This window comes from Cheilinus undulatus, linkage group 11 (genome assembly GCF_018320785.1).
Source record: "Cheilinus undulatus linkage group 11, ASM1832078v1, whole genome shotgun sequence".
Lineage (NCBI taxonomy): Eukaryota > Metazoa > Chordata > Actinopteri > Labriformes > Labridae > Cheilinus > Cheilinus undulatus.
In genome coordinates, this window is record NC_054875.1 from 19,720,532 (window position 1) to 19,743,708 (window position 23,177).

At 39.6% G+C, this 23,177-nt stretch overlaps 1 protein-coding gene across 3 annotated transcripts; it reads left to right on the top strand.

Moving 5' to 3' along the window:
- The first annotated feature begins 109 nt into the window (after positions 1-109).
- ccdc30 (coiled-coil domain containing 30) lies at positions 110-22,291 on the top strand. 3 transcript variants are annotated; one of them, XM_041798517.1, is made up of 27 exons: positions 110-174; positions 947-1,179; positions 2,084-2,242; positions 2,453-2,573; positions 2,847-3,037; positions 3,281-3,358; positions 3,518-3,592; positions 4,045-4,201; positions 4,951-5,022; positions 6,993-7,108; positions 7,199-7,314; positions 7,432-7,624; positions 7,812-8,039; positions 8,231-8,368; positions 8,786-8,964; positions 9,160-9,427; positions 9,711-9,833; positions 10,899-11,069; positions 12,850-13,059; positions 16,216-16,373; positions 16,514-16,679; positions 18,726-18,847; positions 19,033-19,174; positions 19,327-19,463; positions 19,707-19,824; positions 20,802-20,866; positions 20,975-22,291. In XM_041798517.1, the coding sequence occupies exons 2-27, from the start codon at positions 1,159-1,161 to the stop codon at positions 21,183-21,185; spliced, it is 3,735 nt and encodes a 1,244-aa protein (XP_041654451.1). In that variant the 5' UTR covers positions 110-174; positions 947-1,158; the 3' UTR covers positions 21,186-22,291. The 3 variants fall into 3 exon arrangements, with proteins under 3 accessions (XP_041654451.1, XP_041654452.1, XP_041654453.1); XM_041798518.1 differs by lacking the exon at positions 4,951-5,022 and having other exon boundaries at positions 20,975-22,290; XM_041798519.1 differs by lacking the exons at positions 20,802-20,866; positions 20,975-22,291 and adding an exon at positions 19,902-19,959.
- The last annotated feature ends 886 nt before the right edge of the window (positions 22,292-23,177 follow it).

The following is a 23,177-nucleotide window of genomic DNA, read 5'->3' on the forward strand; positions in this document are numbered from 1 at the left end:
TTCTAAGCCCTTATTTTAAACATTGAAAGAACACGAATGCACTTTTACTGATCGATTGCCCCCTGCCTTTGTTGAATTGGTACGGTCCGTTGCCTAGGTGCTGGTAGAAGCCGATTCATTTCGCCACGCCTGTCCTTAGTGCTTAGCTTTCATGTCACCTTTTCTTCGTGTAAGGTGAGTATCGCGTTGTGTTGCATGCTCAGCTTTGTCGCTACACTGAAATTGTTTTTTTCAGGCAGGATTCTACAGTTTTTAAAACCGATACTTTACCGCATACCATTTGCTGGAAAGCAGCCACTGGAAAAAGCTAACGGCTAACGATACTGAGCTAGCGTTAGCTGTATGTGAGCTGTACTACGCTAACTTTGGGACTAACTTTGCTAACTAGCTTGTGCTGCGGGTTGTCACATTCAGTGTGGTTTATAGGCTGGTTTATTATATAATAAGGGAGCAGCAATTCTGCAAACTGTCTGTATTTTTCTTTATATCAGCTTGCGTGACTAAAAGGAATGCAAGGGCTGCTGTCCCACAAAAAACATCTTTTGCTCCTCCTCGTCAGACATTTTGGAGAGAACAGTTAACAGGAAAACAAAGATTTTTAATCCCGAAGCCGTTATATATTGGGAACGACGCGAGTGCAATAGATGACGAAGCAATGAATTTGTTATAGATTTTGGTTTGTAATGCATGTCGGATGAACGCCTGCTATGGCGGTGCCTCATTTGCTGTCCATGTTAAATTCTTCATGATAACATTGCAGCAGATCAGACAAAGCTGCAAATGAAGCATATCTAGTTAGCTTAGAGTTTTGCATATCCTCATCTGATGCAGTTTCACTCAGCTCTGAAACTCTGGTGTGCTTGTACTTCTCTCTAAACTTTGACCTCAGACTCACAGGTCCTCAAATACTTGGTAGCATTTTTTTCTAATCCATTATCCTTTACAGGAGATCATCGGGACAGAAGACATTGTCATGGACGATTTGCATCAACAATGGGAGCGATAACGTGTGGAAACCTGCCACTCTTTGCAACAATATTGCAAAATAAGTTTGTGAAGTATGGGATACTATGCAAGCTGAATTGCATTTTTGGAGAAGTGCTTTCATATTAAGGAAAAAGTTAAGCATTCACAGATGCAGCTTCATTCAGTGGATGTATGACCATGGATCATGAAGAGGTAACACCTTTATTTATATTAACCTACAGACTGTTTTGTTTCACTTGATGCTCATTTTTAGAGTTGGAGTTCATGGAACATGGGAGAACTAGCAGTACATGACTTTCTGCTGTCATTATCATAGGCTATTTTTGCTATAATATCTCCTGGCATGTCTATTTTACTTTCAGGTTAACAGGCATATGTTTCCTTGCAGAGTGATTGTAACAAATCCTAGACCTATCAACATACATCTCTGTGGTGCAGTGGTTGCTATTAAGATCTGCACTCGTATCTATGTGTTTAACAGTGGAGACAGCAACGACCAATTGGTGTGATGTTTAAGAACAACAGGCACGTGAGACCTGACACCCAGCTAGCGACAATATGCTACTGGAACCTTGACTGCTTGTGGTGTAGTTAAACTGCTGCACTGGGGGCATGCTCAGGTTACAGGTCCTACAATGTACAGTATTAAATTCAGCAACAGGTGTTTACTGTTGGCATGCCTCTTTGATGCTGTTGCTGTCTCGCATGCCATGCAAATGGTTCAGTTTTCAGTTTTTGACTGACAACCTTGATGTTGAACACTTTTGACAATGCTGTAGTCTGCAGGATAATTGTCTCTGTCTTTGTGTTGTGTAGAATAATTCTGAAGAAAAAATGTTGAATGGATGAAGAATTGTGTATAAATTAAGAGGAAAATGAGGACAGTGTTAGATGCATCAGCTTTTGTTTAAAGTAAAAGTTGAGTTGATAATACATAATGTGATAATAAAACATTATTGACAAGGATTTTACACACTCAGAGGTATTTTTCTCTATAAAATCTTTGATGTTTTAACCTAACATAAGGGTTCTTTACTTAAATGATAAGCATGATATCAGGCCACTGAACATTCTGCTCTTTCCTCTGGGCCCTTAGGTGCAGACAGAGCTGGATGATGGCGGTTCTCTTGGGACTGGTGTTAAGGAGCAGCAGTGTCACCTCTGTCACCAGCTGCTTGACAGTGAGGCAAAGCTCCAGTCAGCCATCCAGGAGCTACAGACCTTACGTACACAGCAGGCCGATGAGATGCAGGAGGTGACCAAATCTAAATACATGAACCTGGCTTCCAGTCGTAGACAATGTGCTTTTCATGAAAATTGTAGATAAAGTGCTTTCCATGGTTATATTACATGTAAAAACAAACAAAAAACTAAAGTATATTTGTGTAAAGATTACAGCACAATGCTAACTACTACAACAGGTGTTTCAGTCTCATCACAATGGCTTCTGTATTTTTGCTGTCAGGTGGAGAGTTATGTTGCCCACATTCGTGGGCTGCTGGAAGAGCGCGAGGGCCTTACTGCAGATTATGAGAGGGACAATGAACAGTTGCGACAAGAGCTCCACCAGATCAGACAACAACAAGGTAAAGTCAGGGCCACTGGCGTGGGGATTCTCTCCTTTGAATTGCAGCCTGACTTGAATTTCAGTGAATTCTAAGTGTAATGGTAGAACACACCTTTCTTTAATATTTGTGTTTGTCATTCATGTTTTGTTCAGAAATTGTCATCTGCTTATGTAGATTCCTCTGCTTTGTTGCAGTACAGTATTTCATTATCATACTATCTTTTTTTTAAATGGTGCTGCACAACCCTGCTGAACAAAACTGTTCAGCTCAGATAACTTTATTGTCCTCTAGAGAATCAGAGCAAAGAGCTTGCAGAGATGTTGGCTCAGGAGGACCTTGGGGAAATTGGCCTGAGCAGTCCCAGTGAGCAAGTGGCTTACTTGCTTGTGGAGAGGGCCACTTTACTGGAGAGGCTGGAGGCCGTAGAAAGGAGACTTGAGAGTCAAAGCTTCACTGACAGCTTATTAGAAGTCCATCACCAGGTAAAGGACCCATATACATTGTGCATTTAATATCTTTATCTCAGAATGTTGGTTCTAATATAAAATGTTGTGTAGTGTATTTCTTTACAGCTTGAAATTTAACTGTTAGTCTTCCTGGTGCAGGCTTTATTGAAATCTTATTGAATTTCAATTTAATGATATAAATGCTTTACAGCTGACATAAAATGTAACTGTTAATTAATCAGACAAATGTTGAAATAAGTCCTTATCTCTTCGGGACAGGAGCATATTCACCATACTATGGGGGATGAGCTGAGGCAGCAGAGGGAGGATATGCAGAAAACCATAGATAACATTAAGGTGAGGTGACTGTCCTTGTGCCCTGGCTCAGTTATAAGCCTGTAACTCTTCAGGCTTATTAAGGAAAAAACAAATGCCTTTTCCGGTCAGAGCTCAAACAGTGTCATTGTTAGCTACTGTCTGTTATGAATCTGTACAAATCCTGTTTCCTCTCAACAGTGCTCTACCCAGAGTCCATGGAAGAAGTTGTTTGGGCTGCGCAGGTCTGGTCAGAGCAAACACAATATTACCCCTGTAGGTTGTCACTTTTAGCTCAAACTAACTACTAACATGGTTGTCGTCGTGTTAAAGTGAGACTGGCATGTCTTGGAGGGAAACTGCTTTTGGTAACACATGCCACACTGGCAGTGTACTTTAATATTTGCATGACCACAATAATGCAGAAGATACTTCTCTCAGTAATGTACCTGTAAATGATATTTTCATGCAACCTACTGCTCAAATTGGGTGAAGCACTGATGGCATGTCACTGGTAACAGCATGTGTTTTCTAGTCTCTATGAGCAAGAGGATGCTGATATTTGAACTATAACTCATTGCCTCCTTTGCAGGTCTTCAGTGGTGATATTGTTAACCTCAGCATGTATGTCTCTTACAGCAGCATGTACATCTCCCATCTGATGACCAATTTTGTTTCCAGCCGCGCTCTCCCACTCTAACCATCAGTGCTCCATTCTTTCACACCAGGCCCACAGTGAGGAGATTTCCCGAGAGAAAAATGAGCGCCAACGATTGGAGCGAGACCTTGAAGAGGCATCCAGGAGGCTGGCAATGGCTCATCAGGATATTCGCAGACTCACCAATGAGCTGGATGTTGCCAAGAACAACAACCTGGACCCAAGTGGTATGCTCAAAGAACTACAACTTTAATCAGATTCCTACAAGTTTACAATCACATTACCCAAATTCCATGAAAATTAGAGAAAATTCCACCAAACTTCCAAATTCCCTGTCATTTTCAACTGAAAATCTTGAAAATTTCAAAGGACACCCCCCTAAAATTTGTAATTAAATTTCCCAAAATTACAAACTAATTTTCCAATTTTCATGAAATACCCCACATAAAATTCTGAGCAGACTGGCCCCCAAAGATCAAGTCTAACTCCTAAAAAATACAAATACATTTCTCAAATTAAAAACGTCTGAAAATTTACAGACAAATTTTTCCAACATTCCATCAAAATGCCAAAAAATTAAAAGCAAATTTGCCCAAGCTTCCAGCGAAACTCTCAAGAATGAACATCCATACCCACAAATTTCCAAGCAAATTTCCCCAATTTTCCAAACAAATTCCCTTGGATTTCCATAAAAATTCTTTAAAGTTTTAAAAGAAATTTTGCCAACACTGCTAGAAAATTACTCTAACTTCAGTGGATATTTTGGACAATTATTTAAAAAATTCTACAAGCAGAAATGACCACTTGTGTTGTAGAAAAGCCAAATTTGATGTCCTCATATGCACATGCAGGGTCTGATGAGCTTGAAGATAACTTTCAAAAGATGGATACTCAACTTGATTGTTTTTTTGACGTGAATAAAAAGAAAATTTGTTTTTGGTTTTGAAGAATTAAGAATTTGCTTGTAACATCTCAGGGTCTGAGCTGCAGGGAACGTTCCAAGAATTAGAGAACCTGAGGAAGGAAGTGGACAAACTGAAACACTGTGGTGAGACAGACTTGAGTGTGAACCAAATTTACTGCTGTTCAGTTTACTTTAGTACCTACCTCATGGTTATGAAATCTTTTGGAATTTAATTTTATGACATTTGTGTTTAAAGATGAAAGGTCAAATTATGTCATTTATATTTATAATTTATATGTAATTTATAAAAGTCTGTAGAAGTCAGATTATGATTTTTCAGGATATTATTCCTTTCAGTTGAACTGATCTACTTGCTGCTTTATAGTCCACCTGAAATGAATTTGACTACTGTCACACAACACTGTTTATCTTTGCACTTTGAAGATATGAAATTCTCTCATTTCATCTACATGTTCTTCCATATCTTGTATCAAAATGTTTAATAATGCTGGTGTTGAATAAGTCTGCTCAGTCTTTCTAAGATTTAAGGCCTTTACACATTGAGGTTGATGCAAATAAATGCACCAAAAATGTGAATAATTCGGTGGCAAATTTTTTCGCACCTTCCTTTGCACATCAGGAGCGACGCTATTTTGCAAATACTCGTGCTGTAAAAGTCTGCTGTGTTTTCTTCTGTCCTCTGATAAACTATAATATGTATTGGAGTGGAGGATAAAAGAATGTATCTCTCACTCCTCCAGTCTGTGTGTAATGGCATTTTTATGCACAGCCAGGAGGTCAGTGCTTTGTTATTTCACTGTTTCATTTACTGTGTCAGTCAAGTTTGCTGAGAGGAGGGACCTACTTTTCATTCATTCTATGTTAAATATATCAATAACATTAATAAGGGCACAGCTATGGTTCGCTGTGAGAAGAGTTAATTTCCCACACAGCGCACCGAATGGCTCACCTGTTTGTGTCACAGACTGGTCAGAGGAGTAATTTCAGTGAGCTGAATGATCTGGAGCACTTATTAGCCATGTATCTGAGGTCAGAGGAGAATGTGTCGTTAAATGTTTCATTGGACTAAAGTCCTGTTAGTTTCGAAACAGGTCCAGCTGAGCGAGTAGTGCTTTTACTTTCACATGGACATGTCAGGCTGCCTGCTGTCTGTCTCCCTCTCTACCAGGCTACGTAAGGCAAAAACTTGAAGCACTGGCTACTAGTGGTGCACCGATCGATTGGCCAAAATCGGTATCTGCACCGATTTCCTTAATTTTAGGAGATCGGTGATCGGCCGATCCTTGTAAATAAGATTGGTGGATAAGATCAGTTTCATATGCCTCTACCTACTAAAATGTGAAAAATGAGGGACAAAAGGAACGGATATAATTTAGTAGTTTGGACAGCAATGCTTTAAACTTTTCATTTATATTTGAGAGAACTACCTCATATGCAGTTAAAACAAAAAGTTTGTATTGTTTCACGGGTATTGTTCAATGTTATTCAGTAAAATAAGATTGGAACATTGAAGGTGTATGCTGTCAGTTATAAAAAAATAGGTATTGGCCAAAATCAGAATCGGCAGGTCAGGCTTTTTAAAGATTGGTGATCGGCGATCGGCCAGAAAATTGCAATCAGTGCACCCCTACTGGCTACAGACAGATATGAGAAGATGACAAACATCATGTGCTATTGGAGAGGAGGATGTTTTTGCTTCTTTTTCTGCCTTAAAACTCGGCATATGAGTGTTTTGACTGGTCAGATGTGTGCTCATTCGAGCAAAAGTTTTTAAAAATCGACCAGGGGTCGAAAAAAATAGCAATTTTGCTTAGCGAAATTACATGTCTGGAGTGGAACCTTGTATTGACTTGCTATAGGTTCAAAAAATAAATATTTTGTGTAATTATTTGCATGAAAAAATCCCGCCTGGTGTGCAAGGGCCTTTAGGCAGGTCTTGGAACAGCTGCCAAATGCATGAATTGTTGCCAAACAACTAGCTGATCTATTTGTATCTAATGTAACAAGAAAGATGGTCAAAGACACTAAAGGATCACCAGCTGTAACAGATGATAAGTGTGTACAGTCACAGTCTTTGTTTTGTCTGTTCACAGATATGATGAAGCTGCAACGAGCCAAAGAGCAAAATGACAGACTAGATACTGAGAACAGAGCTCTGAGAGAGAGAGTCCGCACTTTAGATTCTGAAAAGAAAAGTCTCCAGGATCAGGTTGGTGATGTACTGATTGTATTTGTATTTAAAATACCTACATGTTTTATGGCATTCCAGTGTAAAGTTTATGTTGTTTTTTTTTTCTAGTTGGAAATAAATGATGTGAAAAAAGGTGATCAAAAGAACAAGGGTGTTAACTGTGAACTACAAAACAACAACCAACCTGGCTTGTCAGACCAAGAAAAGGAATGCCTTCACAAACGGTGATGCATAAATTGAACAACTGCACCCTTTTTAAATTTACAAGTGCAAGTTGACATTGTTGGTTGAGACTATTCCAGCTAATTTCCTTAATGTTAATAATGTCTGTTTCCTGTCAGATGTCGCGAAGCGATGGAAGATGGATTAGTACAGGTGAAGGAGCTGCAGCGACAACTTCAGAGGCTCCGTAAGCAACAAGAAGAGCTTGAGGAGAGGAACGAGGAGCTTGAGGCCGTCCTGGGGGAGGCCCAGAACACCAGCAAGGAGGAGAGACATCGACATGAAGGAGAACTGGAAGGACTTCACAGAAGGGTAAAGAGAAACTCAAAATTGGACTGTTTCAACTGAACAATGGCTTGATGGACTTTTTACTTAGCACAACTTTGGTTTAAAATAGACAGGCATAGATTAATGCCAGTCTTTTCCTGTTAGAACTTAGACAGTATAAATTAGTAATTTCTGTAATGGTTTAGTAATAATCTTAGTTGGTCAAATGCAGATCAAAAGCCTGGAGGCAGAGCTGAAGAAGCAAAGTACCTCAGAAAAAATGATGAAGAATGGAGAAGATGTCAAAAGCAGTGAATCTTTCCTACAACTGCACCTGAGGGACAGCAGTCAGGAGAGGCTGGCTCTGCTAGAGGCTCGTCTGACTGAGGAGAAGGACTGGAGGAAACAGCTGGAGGTTGACCTTGGTGCTGCCCAGGCTGCACTCAAAAAAGACAAGGAGGTAAAAAATACATGCGTCTATATTTCAAATAAAGTATTCATTCTAAAGCTACACAAATTTGTAAACTTCAATTTAAAGTTTGAGAAGTTAAGTCCTGATAAAAGAGTGTGTTCTGATTTTTTTTCAGAGAAATATTACAGTTTAAAGCCACTCAGAATCTGTACTTTATGTCCTCGCCCTTTTCGCTAAAGGCTTTGCAGATAGGTGAGCGAGAACTGAAGAAGCTGAGACTTGAAGTCAACAGCCTTCAGACAGAATGCCAACAAGGGAAAACACTCATCAAGAGCCTCACTCAAGTCAAAGGAGAGAAAGCAGTTCTGGAAGAAAAGGTCTGTTTACTCATAGTCTCTTTCACTGACACAGCAGGTCAGTCTTAATTATGATGAGACTGGAGAATGTGTTCTTGCTACTGGGGTTAATAGCTATTGATTACAGGACAAATTTGTGATTAAAAAAAAAAACAACTCTGTTCACAATTGCTTAAATGCACAGATTGCAAAACATAGTAGTGGAGCATGTTAATCAGAAAATATATGTCCGCTGAGATGAAGGCAATGATTTAGAGTTTATAAAATACCTGTGAAAGGAGCATTACATGGCTAAAACTGGAAAGACATACGCTCAGAGTAAAGAAATCAAATGAACCTTGCAATATTAAAATGTGTCTAAATGAATTATCAGCAGGTGTCATTTTCAAAGTTAAGCATACTTAATGAGATTCGCCCTATTTGTCTCTGGTCTGACAGGTGGCCCAGATGGATCGTGCCCAGAGCCGGCTGCAGAGCGAGCTGGAACACTACAAGGCCAGTAACCGAAGCCGGGAGGACCTCAAGGAAAACAAACTTCTGGTGGACCAGCTACAGGACCAGGCTGACAAGCTAACTGCTGAACTCAGCAGCCTCCAGACAGCACACAACACCTTGAGGTTGTTAGCAGTCTTTAGTTCAGACTGTGAAAATATTGTCTGGTGCAGTGTATGTGTCTCATAGAAATTGAATTAGTTTACTGTTGGCAGATAAGTGAGAACACTGCTACAAGTGACCCATCCATCTGTTGCCATGTTGAGTCAAAAGATAGTAATGGAGCTTACTTGTTTTGCATGCCTGTGCGTATTTTCCAGGGAAGAGATGGTTGCTGAGCGGCTGCAGACAGCTGAACTCCAGGCAAAGCTGAGCTCAAGTGTCCAGGAGAAGCTGACGGCTGAAGGAGAAAGAGAGAAATTGAAGCTAGAGATCCAGCGCCTTAAAGAGCAGATCAAGTGGCAGCAGGAGCAGCTCTCATCTTCAAAGGAAGCACTTATTAGCAAAAAGGAGCCTGAGCTGCACGCAGCTCATCTAGAATCCAGGCTTAGTCCAGTGAGGAGGACAAAGGATGAGGGCTTGGATCAGGTAACTGGATATCTTTTATAAAAGCTGGGTCATTTGAGTTTTTAAAAGGCTTATTTGTGAAATTATTTGTATGATTGAGTTATTTAAAGGTTCAGAAATTAGGCTAAGCAACCTTTACATGGTAACTCCCTACTTAAAGTGCAGTTGTACCGCTTTTATGCCCCTAATCGGGCACTTGCCGTGACTCTACCCAGTGACCATCTCATAAAAGGAGGCCAGCAAAAGGGGGAAATTTGCTGTGCAAGGATCATGTTTGACTGAAATATATGCATGTTGTTCATAGGTTTCACATCTTAAGCAGGAGCTAAATCATCTCCAGAACAAACTTGAGGAGGATCGTCAGCTGGCCTCACAGCACCAACTGGGCCTTCAGGCTCAGGTCAATGAAGCCCAAGCGCATATCAAGGTAAGGTTATTATATCTTCCCTTCTCCTCTTTGTCTCATGATATATTAAATATTTCATATCTTTTAAGCTGTGGCTGGCTTTTCATTACTTTTTATATTGCAGCAGTTGCTTCATGCCTCCATATTACATTCAGGCATTTTTCAGTTAGGCATGTTTTTTGATCTAGTGGTTTTACTGGTCTTAATGAAGGGTTTAAACTAGTTGTACTCAATTGTATAGCTTAGTCTGCATTATTTCTGGCATCCCCTGTTTCTTTTATTTGACAGTAAACAAGAATGACTGACACTTAAAGCTTCACTTCTCCCAGAAGCCATGTGGATTGTTTTATGGACTTACTGGGGGAGACTGGAATCTTTAGATTTGCTTTTTGTTTCATACCATCCATTAGCTAGCTAGCTAGCTAGCTGATTTTGGGACACTTGGCTATCCTGTGTTTATCTATGCTGTCCCTCTTTTCAGTCAGGGAAGACTTAATAAGAATTTAACAATATTTTACAAATTTAATGAAAGAGAAATGTGCAGTGTCTTTGGCGATTAGACACCATTGTAATAACTTGGGGTAGTGAGACAAACAGGAGGATTAGAATACCCCCATTGCAGTCTAGACACTGTTGATGAGGGATGCAGGTTCAGATGAGGAGCAGACTTCTGAGAAGCTGGTCCGAGACACCACCGAGGTGGCTTTTAGGAGGAGACTGAGGTATGCAGAATGAGATGAGCAGAAGACGTGAGAATCTAGACTAGATGCTGAGGAACTGAATGGAGGTAGCTGGGGTAGAGGAGGGTTACAGTGTCCACACTTAAACAACAGGCTGTCTGTGAAAGTGAGGATGACAGATTTAAAATATGACAGGTGCATGATGATTGGTCAGATGAGGTTGTGGCAGAATTTGATAAGCTTAGTACTATCGAGAGTGAACGCCCATAATCAGCTGATCACCAGAGTGGGGAGAGAAAGAATGGAGAAAGGGAGAGATATGAACATGTGGTGACTAATGAATGAGTAGAAACGGTCTTTGTGCTTGAACTTCTAATCCTAGGACTGTCTATTATTCCGTCTTCAGTCCCAGGATTTAGTGCTGAGCCAGAAGGCAGAGGAGGCTAAACAGATGAAGCAAGACCTGCAGAGGGTCCAGAATCTCTTCACCTCAGCAGAGCGAGAGCTGCGCTATGAGAAGGAGAAGAACATGGACCTTAAGAGACACAACACCCTGTTAGACCAGGAAAAACTCAAGGTAGTCTTTTTGATTGTCCCCCAATCCATACATTTTCGTTTACGTCATCTTGGTCATTTATCTTTGAATGCCAGCTATCTTGAGTAGGACTGAAACTCTAAACTGTATCCCAAAGGTACAAGTGAAGAAAAGTGTTATTGAAGAATACTGAACTGGGAGTATAGTAGAAATGTCTGTGTTTATCATCTTTTTTTGTGTTCAGGGCTGTATGTTAACTTTTTTTGCCCATAGCAAAACAGCCTAAACTACAACTCTCAATTCATGTCTTCACAAAGCAAACAGCCAGTCAAGAGAAGAGATGCTGTTGGTTAATTTCCACATTTGGACACAAAACAAGAGCAAACTGCTGGAAGCTGACTAACTTTACAGAAATTGTGGTGCTTGAGGATGACTAGAGCAGAATGATTTGGAAATCAGACCTTGAGATCAGACAGAGGCAAAAATGAGCTCCGTCTATGCAGCTATTTGCTGCATTAATCCTTTTGTTTGTATTCATCCATTTTTTTAACTTTTGGAAGGACCAACTGACAGCTGAAGTCTTTTTCTGTGTTCATCCTTATTACGTAAACTTTAATGTGTTCTAAATGCTGCAGTTTTTTTCTTTGTTCATCCATATACTGTGTTTCAAGGACTGAAGTCTTCAGTCTATACATTTTTATATTGGTATTGATCTGCTAAATTTAATTTGTAAATATTCCCATATTATATGAACCTCAATGCTGTGCATTCCTTGTCACACTAAGAAACAGAGTAAAGTTTTATGTTCTTTTGTGGGCATTTTTAATGGATTTCTTGCAGGCCAATTTAAAAGGACCAAGGGCCACAGTTGGCCAATGGGCCATAGTTTAGACACCCCTTATATATTTAATGATACTCATAGTAATGCGAAAACATGTCTAACATTATTATAAACTAATTTAACATTGTTAGAGTTTGGTCCATATTGTAGTATCACACTGGGTTCTGATGTTTATAGATCTAATGTAAATGAACAGATCCCTCTTTTCTTTCTAACACAGTGTAATCATAACATCACAACTATTGAGTTAAATAGCAATTAAAAAAACAATTAGCAAAACGTGGTCATCATGTTTAAGAGGAGCGCTGCTTGGCTGTCAGTGTGAGGACAGAGCCCTCAGTCTGCACTAACTTCTGATTAAAGATTAATGTATACAATGATGTAATTTCCCTTCACTAATATTGTAGCCGCTGCTCTTTGGTTAACAAGTCAATACCCGTCTAAACTTAGCATACAGGTCCGATATGAGGTGGACAGACAGCAGTTGATGAGGGACAGAGAGTGACAGGAGCACGGAGGAATAGATCAATATATCCAACACTGCATAAAGTTTATGTTTATTGTTAGGGTAAAGACACGGCCCTGAGCCTGTCCCGTTTGTGAGAGCTGCTGCAGGTCACTTTCTCACCATTGTATCAGCTGCGGAGCATGGCCACTCGCACTGTAGACGCGCAGAATTACACACCTCGAGAGAAAATAACATTCCGCTTGAATTTATAATCTGCCAGAAATATAAAACAAATGGACTGGACATGAATTTCAAATCTAAAATTAAAGTGGAATGAAGTTTTTTTGGCAACAAATAAAACCTGAAGTCTTATCTGCATGCCAGCATGCACGCACCTCTCTCACTTTGTCATAGCACCTCTGCGATGAGGAGTGACAACATCTTAGCCCAGACCAATTTTCTTGTAGCATTTGTGACATATATGTCACACTGTACAGCCCTGGTGTCAATGTTGTCTCATTTGCTTCCTTCAGCTTTGTGCAGAGCTGAAGCAGATCCAGACCAAGCTGGTCCAGATGGAGCAGAGTGTCCACACTCAGGTCGGCGAATGTGAACGTCAGCAGCAGAAAATTAGAGAACTTGAACTGGAACTAGCACGCAGCTCAACAAACCTCAGTGCCAAAACAAGTTTGCAGGAAGAGCTGCAGGCAGAGAGAGCTCGTCTGATTGCTGCTGACAAGAAGGTTAGTGCTGAAAGGACTAGTTCACACAAATGGCAGCTTCAATTTTATTTACAGTGCACTCAAAAAAATATTCAGACCCCTTTCACTTTTTTCAATTTTGTTATGTTGTGGCCTGATGCTACAGTCAATAAATATCATTTTTAGTCTTATTAATCTACACTCAGTACCCCATCATGATAAAGTGAAAACAGAATTTTAGAATTTTTTGTAAATGTATTAAAAATCTAAAACTGAGAAACACAATGACATAAGTATTCAGACCCTTTGCAAAACCACTTGAAGTTTAGCTCAGGATATTCCCATTTCTTAATCTTGGGTGAGATGTTACTACATTTTGATTGGACACACCTCTCTCTTCATATCAGTGCATAAACCAAGCCATGAGGTCGAAGGAACTGCCTGCAGAGCTCAAAGACAGGATTTTTGCAAGGCACCGATCTGGGGACTGCTACAAAACAATTCTGTTGCACTGAAGGTTCCCAAAAACACACTGACCTCCATAGTTCTCAAGTTATGAACATTGGATTAGGAAGATGCTTGGAATGAGCAGGACTCTTCCAAGTGCTGGTTGCCCAGCCAAACTGAGCAACCAAGGGTAAGGTCATTAGTAAGAGAGGTGACAAGACGCTTTTTTTAAACAATCTACATGAAAACCAAAGTTTTTCTTTTAGTTTTGCTCTGAGGAGAGGCACCTGTCTGGCCACTTTGCCATAAGGCCAAATAAGTAGAAGGCTTCAGTGATGTCTATCCTTCTGGAACTTTGTCCCCTCTCCACACAGGATCTCTGTAGTTCAATCAGAGTGACCATCAGGTTCTTTGTCCCCTGTCTTCCTACACTGCAACAGAATTTGTTTGTAGCCATCCCCAGATCTGTGCCTTGCAACAATCCTGTCTCTGAACTCTGCAGGCAGTTACTTTCACTTCTTGGCTTGTTTTTTTGCTCTGATATGGATTGTCAGCTGTGAGGCCATCTTTATAGAAGTGTGTGCCTGTCAATCAATTAGATTTACCACAGGTTGACTCTAGGGCTGCAACGATTCAACGATAATCATTTGCGCCGACTATAAAAATTAGTCGACACGGAAATTCAAGTGTCGACTAATCGTATTATTGTTTTTGATATTGGTAAAATCAAATACCGGCTGGTAAAAACTCATCTGTACTTGCAGTTTACTCAAAGAAGAGAGCCAGCCTCACATTAGAACATGTTGACATGTTGTTCCTGCACTGCAGTTTAAATAAATGATAACCTATTGTTCAGTCACTTGGGCTGGAAGTTTGATTTGTTGACATGAAGCTTTATTTGTACTTGTGGACTTTGGATGGGCTATTTGCTTTATTTATTTTTATGGGCATACCAGTCACTTTAAAGAAAGCCATCCTTTAGTTATTTGTAACCTGCAAGGCAGGTGAAATGCTACTATTTAAATTGCTACTATTTACGTAAAATGTGGATCCAAAAATAGCATGCCAAATAACAGCAATCAATTGACTAATCGGGAAATTTATTGATAGATTAGTCGACATAAAAAATAATCATTAGTTGCGGCCCTAGTTGACTCCAGTTAAGGTGTAGAAACATCTCGGCAAAGATCAAGTGAAATTTGGAGACAAATTTCAGTTGTTTTTGTAAAGGGTCTGGAAACTTATGTTAATGGGGTATTTCAGGTTTGATTTTTTTATAAATTTGCAAAAAAAAAATCTAAATCCTGTTTTAACTTTGTCACTACAGGGACTGAGTGTAGCATGAGGCTACAACATAACAATATTGAACAAGTGTTGGGGGTCTTAATAATCTCTGACTGACTCACTTTCGTCTTCATTTGAGATAACCAAGCTATTTGCTAAGTAGTCCTGTTTTATTAATCATTGCTGGTCATCACATCAGGAATACATCTAGTTTAGGGATGCACAATATTATCGGCTTGATGTCCGTATCAGAAGATATTAACTGAAAAAGTGGTGGTGGTGCTGGTTAGGGGGGGCAGAAGAGTGACAACATATTTTTCTGTCGCAGAAAGCTTTCTGTGTTGCTCTCAGTGCTAGCTGTGATGAAGAGATGTGTTGGTCTGGCTAAGGCCATGGTAATGTTCGGCTAGCAGCCGTAAATACAAGTACAAAAAGTAACCCTTTCCCCCTTTAACTATCACACACTCACTGAAGCACTTTGGCAGAAGAGCAAAAACACCCTTTCTGTTACAGAAAACTTTTAGTATTGCTGTCTTTACTTGTTTTAATCAAATGTCCAGTTTTGAGTAAGTGCTGCTGTGACTTAGAGCTAATCGCTACACAAGCAGCCGTTGTACACAAGCGTTGACACAAGAAGTTACCTTTCCCTCCTTAACCATCACATAGTCATGCCAAAGCAGCTCAGCAGAGGAGTGAAAACATCTTTCCCAACATGAAAAACTTATATGGTTGTTTTATTCTTTGTCATACATACATGTGGCCCAGTTCTGGTGAAACAGAGGCTAAAGCTATATCTGAGTATTTAGAGCAGTGGAGGCAGCCATTAGAGGGCTTTCAGTCCCCCTAAACCCCGCCCATAGTGCAGCTCTGTATGTATGGCTCTATTTAACAAAGTTAGCCATTAGCGACAGCATTCCGTACAAGCAAATGCAACTCTGTATTATATGGCTCATACAAAAGCATCACTCAGTCAGTCAGTCAGTATATGGACATAGCCATATGTAGGGCTGACCTCAGCAGTCAGGCAAAAAGATTGAATGATATGTTTTTCAATTTTGAAGCTATAATAAAGCACAAAATATGATTTTAAAAAATGGTCAGTTTCAATGCAAACCATATATTCATATAAATAATTCCTTATCAGTGCATGCTTTTTTTTGCTGTATTTTGTGTGTGACCTGAATCCCCCAGAGCTATAACTAAGTTGCCCCTTACCTGAATTTGATAAGATGAGGTGAGATGCATACCTGCATGTACATTTAGGATGCTGTATAAGCAGTTTCCTTCTATCCTGTAAATATACCTTGACACATCATTATTGTTAAACTTTCTGTTATTCAAGTCGGTTCACTAAAATTAAATCATTTTTCTTTTCAACACTTAACTCTCTCAATATCTACAATCATTGGAACTCATGCTGTTTTTCTGTCTCAGTTATTGAAACCCCTGACTTTGTTCCCATGGTAGGTGTTGGAGCTTCAGCAGCAGCTAAAAACTGCCCAACATCAACTGCGTGTGGAGGAAGCACGGGCAGGTGAGAGTAGTCGTCTGGAGAGGGACAGCAGAGATCTATCTGATACCATATCAGCACTGAGAGCCAAGCAGCAGGAAGAACAGATCACCAGGTAACAAACTGCAGTGCAGAACTTTGTGCCATTAGAAAAAGTTGTACATGAATCACCATTGCAGCTTTTAGTTTATGTTTGTGATCAACACTTTTTAAAACATACTTCTCTACATTTTTTTCATCTGCTTCCTATCTCAGGAAGCTGTTAGAGCAGCGCGAGGAAGAGTTGCAGCAGCAGTTGCGTTCCCTGAGGCTGAAGGAGGCCTCAATGACTAGGATGAATGCAGAGCTCAGCCAACGGGCTCAACAGCTGGACACACGGCTGGCCATCGTGGAGGCTGAGCTTAGCAAGGCCAGAGATGAGGTAAGGAGCTTAATGTCACAGACATCTCTAGACCTGTAGTCAACCAAGGACAAACTCGGTTGACTGAAATCACACACGCACACCCACCCACACACCCACACACACACACACTTGTCATTATCAACACTGAAATAACTAATTCAGAGATGATCAGTGTGGACCTGACTATATTCATACAATTTCCCAAGCCTGCACAGTGCAATATCATAACATATATACTTCCTAGAAAGCAAGCAGCGTACAGTATATTTACAAAGCTAAGCTGTAAAATCTTTGCTGGTCTGGGCATAAAAGAAAAACTTGAAAGGTCCAGGCATTGCTGTCTCTCTCCTTTGCTTCTTATCTGTCCGTAGACATTAACAATAATGTGTGCGTTTTACTGAGATGATGTAGGAACTTAATTTAACCATCTGTTTGTTGACTCTTGAAGACAAAAGGCAGCAGGGGTAGAATTTGTGACAAGACGAAGTAGTGCACTTGTAGTGCAACCACCATGCAAACAAAATTCAGTATCCTCAGAAACAATCAAAAAATAGAATATTTTTGCATCCCTGCCATGGTAATGTCCTTCAGCTCTACTTGGATTGCTCACTGCGCTGCACTCCTCTTTCTCTGTCCCTCCGCTGCATGCTCCGCCCCTTTATCACCTAAGCTGAGCGCTGCCTGCTCGTGTGATTGCCCAACCAAGAACACTTTGGTCATATCAGAGCTCATCAACCAAGTAATAGACAAATAGTATGGAGAGTGTCAGCCTTAGACATGTCAGGGTTCTTATATGTGATGTGCTCTTTAGGCTCTCATAGGCTACGTTCCCATTGCAGTTAAAAGCAACCCAAATCTGTCTTTTTTTTCCCTCACTTCTGATTTTTTTCTGATAGTAGGAATGGTGCATTGACTGTGACATTTCTAGATCAGATTCCGGCCACTTTCAGATGTGGTATTAGAAAAGATACATATCTGATCTTTTGGAATTTGACTGCAGTGTGAACTGCCAGACACAAAAATTTGATAAGAGTAAAAGATCAGAACTGAGCATTAAGGCCTGCTGTGTGAATGTAGCCTAATGTACGTACAGTACTGTGCACAACTTTTAGGACATGTTTGGGCCAAAACTTGCCAGCAAGCTGCATGAGGGCACCATTGGGTATGGTGGAGGACTGGCACAACCTGGTTGTGCTGTGGATGCCTATGCATATTACCAGGAACATGAGAAAATAATCTGTTGAAAAAATTCACAAAGTCCACACCTTTAGGGCACAGTAAGGGGTGGATGTGGCAAGAAAGCACAGCCTAGGATACCGTTCCAGGCAAATTGGTAGGCTTGCCATGAGGCCCTGGTTGTGGTTTGAATGTTCCAAGGACCCAAAAACTGCCAGCACATGACTGGATCTATTTCTATGTTCTTATGAAACTGATTGCTCTATCAGTTTTTAAAATTAACTGATACTTCATAATGTGTTAAATCCACTCTGGATTTAGATCAGGGCTGTCAAAAGATTAACATTTTAAATCATAATTAATCTCAGGATTCCAGTGGTTAATCACAATTAATTGCACCCTTTTTTAATCAAATCTAAAAACCACTATTTTGTAGTTAAAACAGTTTGTGTCATTTTTGGGTCTTCTACTCTCTTAAACTAAGGGTAATTGACTTACAGTTTGGATAAAGAGCTGCTTCTTTAGGTAGATTGAAGACTAGCCTGAACTTAATTATTGAAAAAAAGAACTTCTTATGGATTGAAAGCAATAAGTGAACAGTAAAAAGGTATCTGTTTGATAACACAAGGTTCAGATGACTTTTGATTTTTTTTAACTGAACTGTCTATGAGGTTTTTTTTAAAGTGAGATTAGATATTAAGGAGCATTGGTAGATTTGACATCAATGTGACTGCAGGGGCTTAACCAAAGTTTGTTGAAAGAGACATTAAAGCATGCGATAAATCGAGATTTAAAAAAAATGTGTGCACTAATTGTGGATCGTGATTATTGTGATTAATCTTGACAGCTCTAATTTAGATTTTAATATGTGCTCGATGTACCTTGTAGGTGAGGGACAGCCAGAAGTCCTGCAACAAGCTACAGGAAGAATTGGGGTCCAGTCATCAGGAGTGTGACAGAATGCAGGGGGAGCTGCAGCAAGTTCTGCTACAACTGGACACACACATTAGGTGAGACAACTACATGAGCACAGTTCTATTTAAAGATTTTCTTTTTTTTTCAGTATTTCAGAATTAACTTTCATATACCAGGGAAGTACATCACCAGAAATAACTCCAAGTAATGATTGGAAATAAAGACTGGTGTAGAATCTGCTTCTTTTTCTGTGCTTATTGTTCTTTTTTTATCCAACCAGGAAGTATAATGAAAAGCAGAGTCAGCATAAGACCAAGCTGCGTCAAGCCAAGCAGGTCTTTCTCAAGGCCACCGCACAGAGGGATCGTATCATACAGAAATTGGAGAACGACCTGCTGCTGGCCTCAAGCCTCTCATACAAGGTCAAACATACAACACAGAACACTGAGTCCCAATACTTCAGAAATTTTCACAACAGATATGTGTGCCATTAAAACAAATTTAATTATAGGATTAAACATCTTTAGTATGACTATTGTTGCATCTTTTCTACCATCTCTTTGGCGGCTTTCAGGAAAAGGAAAGAATTAACACGGTGACAGAGGAAAATGAGAAGCTTTTGGAGGAGAAAAGGGAACTTTTGCAGAAGATAAGTGAAGCAGAGGAAATGGGCAGCAAAGGAATGAGGACTGCCTCAACTGTCCAGTACAGGTATCTTATGAAGGATTCAAATGAATTGCTTTCAATGTTGCTGTTCTTTTCTCCCAAGTTGAAGCTTGGGCTCTGTTGTTCTTTTTGTTTTTTTCTCAAGAAATGTATTAGGTTTATTGAGTTTCCAGTGCTGTGAGTTGAACAAAGAATAGGATATAATTGTCAAAAAGAAAAATGTTATTAATCAAGTATTGTCAAAAACAATGACCAGTATTTTAATGTCTATTCAAATCTGCCTTTCAGGGTCAACGTCTTGGAGATGGAGAACAGACAACTTCAGGATAGAACCCTGAAGCTCTCCAATCAAGTCAGTTCTTTAGAGCGTGCCCTAAAGAACGTCCAGTCGTACTACAGTGTGGAGGTAACACCAACCTGATCTTTTGTGTTTTAATGGGACATGCCACCCAAAATTCACAGGTTTTCTTTGTTTTAAAACAGCCAATAAAACATTAAGATGTGAGATGGGGAATTTCTAATGTAAGTATTGCTGTTGATGGAAAAAAAAAGGTGCAAGGTGGACCCTGTCACTGCTGAGGCTTTATGTTTCAAAGGTAAGAGATGCAGCCTGACTTAAAGGGATACTTCAACATTTTGGCAAATTCACCCATTGCCATAGTTCCTATAGTCTTAGTAATAGGTTCATTTCCTTTAGTTGTCGGTGCAAGCTGTTTTTAGATCTTGGGGGACCGATATACCAACTGCACAGCTAACCCTATGGAAGCAGACAGTATTTTTTGCTTTCCCTCATCAAACTCATCAAATACACAATCCAACAACTCCAGAACACTCTCGTGGACAAGTTGTGACCTGTACATTCACCACGCTATGAAATAATAACGCATAATTATGTAACATTACAACACATGAAGCAAATACTCGAACCTATTTCTTGAGTAAACCACTGGGCGGAGTGACACAGTGCAGCAGCCATGTCTGGAGTGTAGTTCCGGCTTTGCATTTAACTTTAAAACATCTCTGTCTTTTATTGTTCCATGATTATTTCATAGCGTGGTGAATGTACAGGTCACAACTTGTCCAAGAGAACATTTTGGAGTTGTTGGATTGTGTGTTTGATGAGTTTGATGAGTTTGATGAGGGAAAGCAAAAAATACCGTCTGCTTCCATAGCGTTAGCTGTGCAGCTGGTGTATCGGTCCCCCAAGATCTAAAAACAGCTTGCACCGACAACTAAAGTAAACCAACCTATTACTAAGATTATAGGAATTATGGCAATTGGCGAATTTGCGAAAATGTTAAAGTATCCGTTTAACGGGTGACATGTCCCTTTTTATGGTAATAAAAAGTTGCTGTGATCTTAAATGGTTCAAATTTTCAACAGAATGCTAAGAAAGTGCTCCCCTCTGAAAGCCTTTGTGATGGTCTCCTGCATACGTCTTCTCTAAGGTAAAACTGCTTTTAAGGGTATATTTTTACTGGAGTTGATACTGTTAAATGCAGATGGATGCCTGCTTGCCCATTGTCTACCTTTTCTCACAAAGTCTGTGTCAACAGTCTGACATCAGGTTCATGCGACCCCCTTGACATCCTGGATGCAATTTGTCGTGCAAAGGTGGGTGAGCATATGGTGGTTGATACCAGTCGAGCGTCAGTCTCATCTACACATCACCAATCGGAGCAAGGCTACCTGAATCTCACATCCCCATTGGTTCCTCCGGACTCCAGAGGAACTGAGGAGAGCAGTCATGACACAGACCAGGTATAAGCGGTTTTAGGTGAGGAACTACATCATCACTAACTCCCAATGGAAAAAGAAATCTGCATTAAATTGTGAAATATAAAACTAGTATAAAGGGCAGTAATAATGAATGGGAGCTTCCACTATAGTTCTGCTCAGGGTGATATGCCATTTGTTAAGCAACCTAGATTGGTGTTTGGAACGCAAGTTCCAAGAAGAAGAAAAATAACCTGTGAGTGTCAATCAACTATTTTACACATGGTTATGATAATGTTTTAATGCACAGGTGAGTTACGTATATGTCTGGGAAAGTGGTCAGTTGTTTGCATCAGCACACCAAAGCAATAAGAATGTTTGAAAGCCATATGTTGGCTTATGGGAATGATAATCATTTTTAAAAATATGGATAATGTAAAATATGTGGACGTTTATTTTACTAGCGCTGTGGATATCTTTAAGACATTTCATGAGGGAAACTGATGACAGATGTTTAACTTGAGCACTTTATTTGATGTGTTTACATTTGGAGATAATGTAGCAGTGGAAACAACAGAGGGTCTAACAGTGTATTGATAACATGTATTTTTACAGTTAATCATTGGAGTTTTTCAATGCCTCTTATGGCTTTGTGTGAGTATGGTTTTACTGTGTCTAAGAAAACTTAGAAAACACATTTGCATTTTTATGAGTTTACTAAATAGGACTTTTACTGTATGTGGCATTGTTATTATCACAGTCTGGCCTGTTCTGAGATTTGTCAGCTGTACTGTTTAAGCCATCCCAGTATTTACATTTGAGCTCCACTCTTAAAAAAAGAAGCCAAAATGTCAGGAAGCCACTGAATTCCAAGAGGGTTTTTTGTGTCTATTTCAAGCATCCCATGCTTTTTTTCTTTTCTTTTTTTTTTTTGAGTTGGTCAACCTCAGTGTTTTCCTCCAGGGACAGTAAACAGAAAGGACTTCTACTAATGCACAAAGATATGTGTGTGACAAGGCAATCAATTACACTTAAAGGTAGAAGTATACAATATTAAGTATACAGTGCTTAACAAATTTATTAGATCACCCTAACCCTAACCAAAGTAAGGTTTATGCCACAGCTGCCCTAAATTAGCAGCATTGGTAATTACCAAAATCATTTTTTATGTTTCCGCAATGGTTAATACACCAATATGTAGAAGCTCTTTAACCCAAATGATATTTTTAATGCTAAAATATAATTATTATTGTTATCCATGAATTTTCCAATTTACTGATTTACAAAAAAACTGAAGAAATAGTAAAGCACATTATTTCTTGATTAATATGTCAAATTATAGTCATTTACTTGCATTCCTGAACAGAAAAATTAGTTTTAGAGGTGGAATGTTATGCTTGATTAATTTCTGACTTCCCAGAGAAGCCCAGTGAGCTGGCTCAAATTTGGGTTTAATTCAGTTTGAAATCCCTCATTCCTGTTCAAAATGGTAAAACGTGGAGAGCTCACTGAAAATGAAAGAGTCCGCATTAAGGCCCTTCATGATGCTGGATGGTCATTGAGACAAATATGACAGGTGGTCTAATAAATTTGTTAAGCACTGTACATATATATATGTATATATTCAAAGTGGCTTCAAAACCCTTAACAAAAGTAACAGTATGGACATATGCCATCAAAGTTGTCTAGAGAGGACATGGGCTTACAGAGTTTTCTAACTAGCATTGCTAGTTTGTGGGTTACACCAGTGCTTCTCAACTGGTTTAGCCTCGGGACACACCACCCCCTCCTGATTAAGCAATTGCGACCCATAATTCTGAAAATGTATTCAACAAAGAATATTGAAGTTTGATCTGATTGATTGATCTGATCAAAGCAGTGCAGTAGGTCTTCTTTGAACAGTTGTCTCAGAACCTCTGTCCTTCTTTTCTTACCTTCGGACACAGACTCTAAACATGTTACTTTGAGCAAAGATTTAATCTTAAAATGAAGGAAACAGTCACACAGTACTAGATCAGGTGAATAGGGAGGGTGATCGAGCAC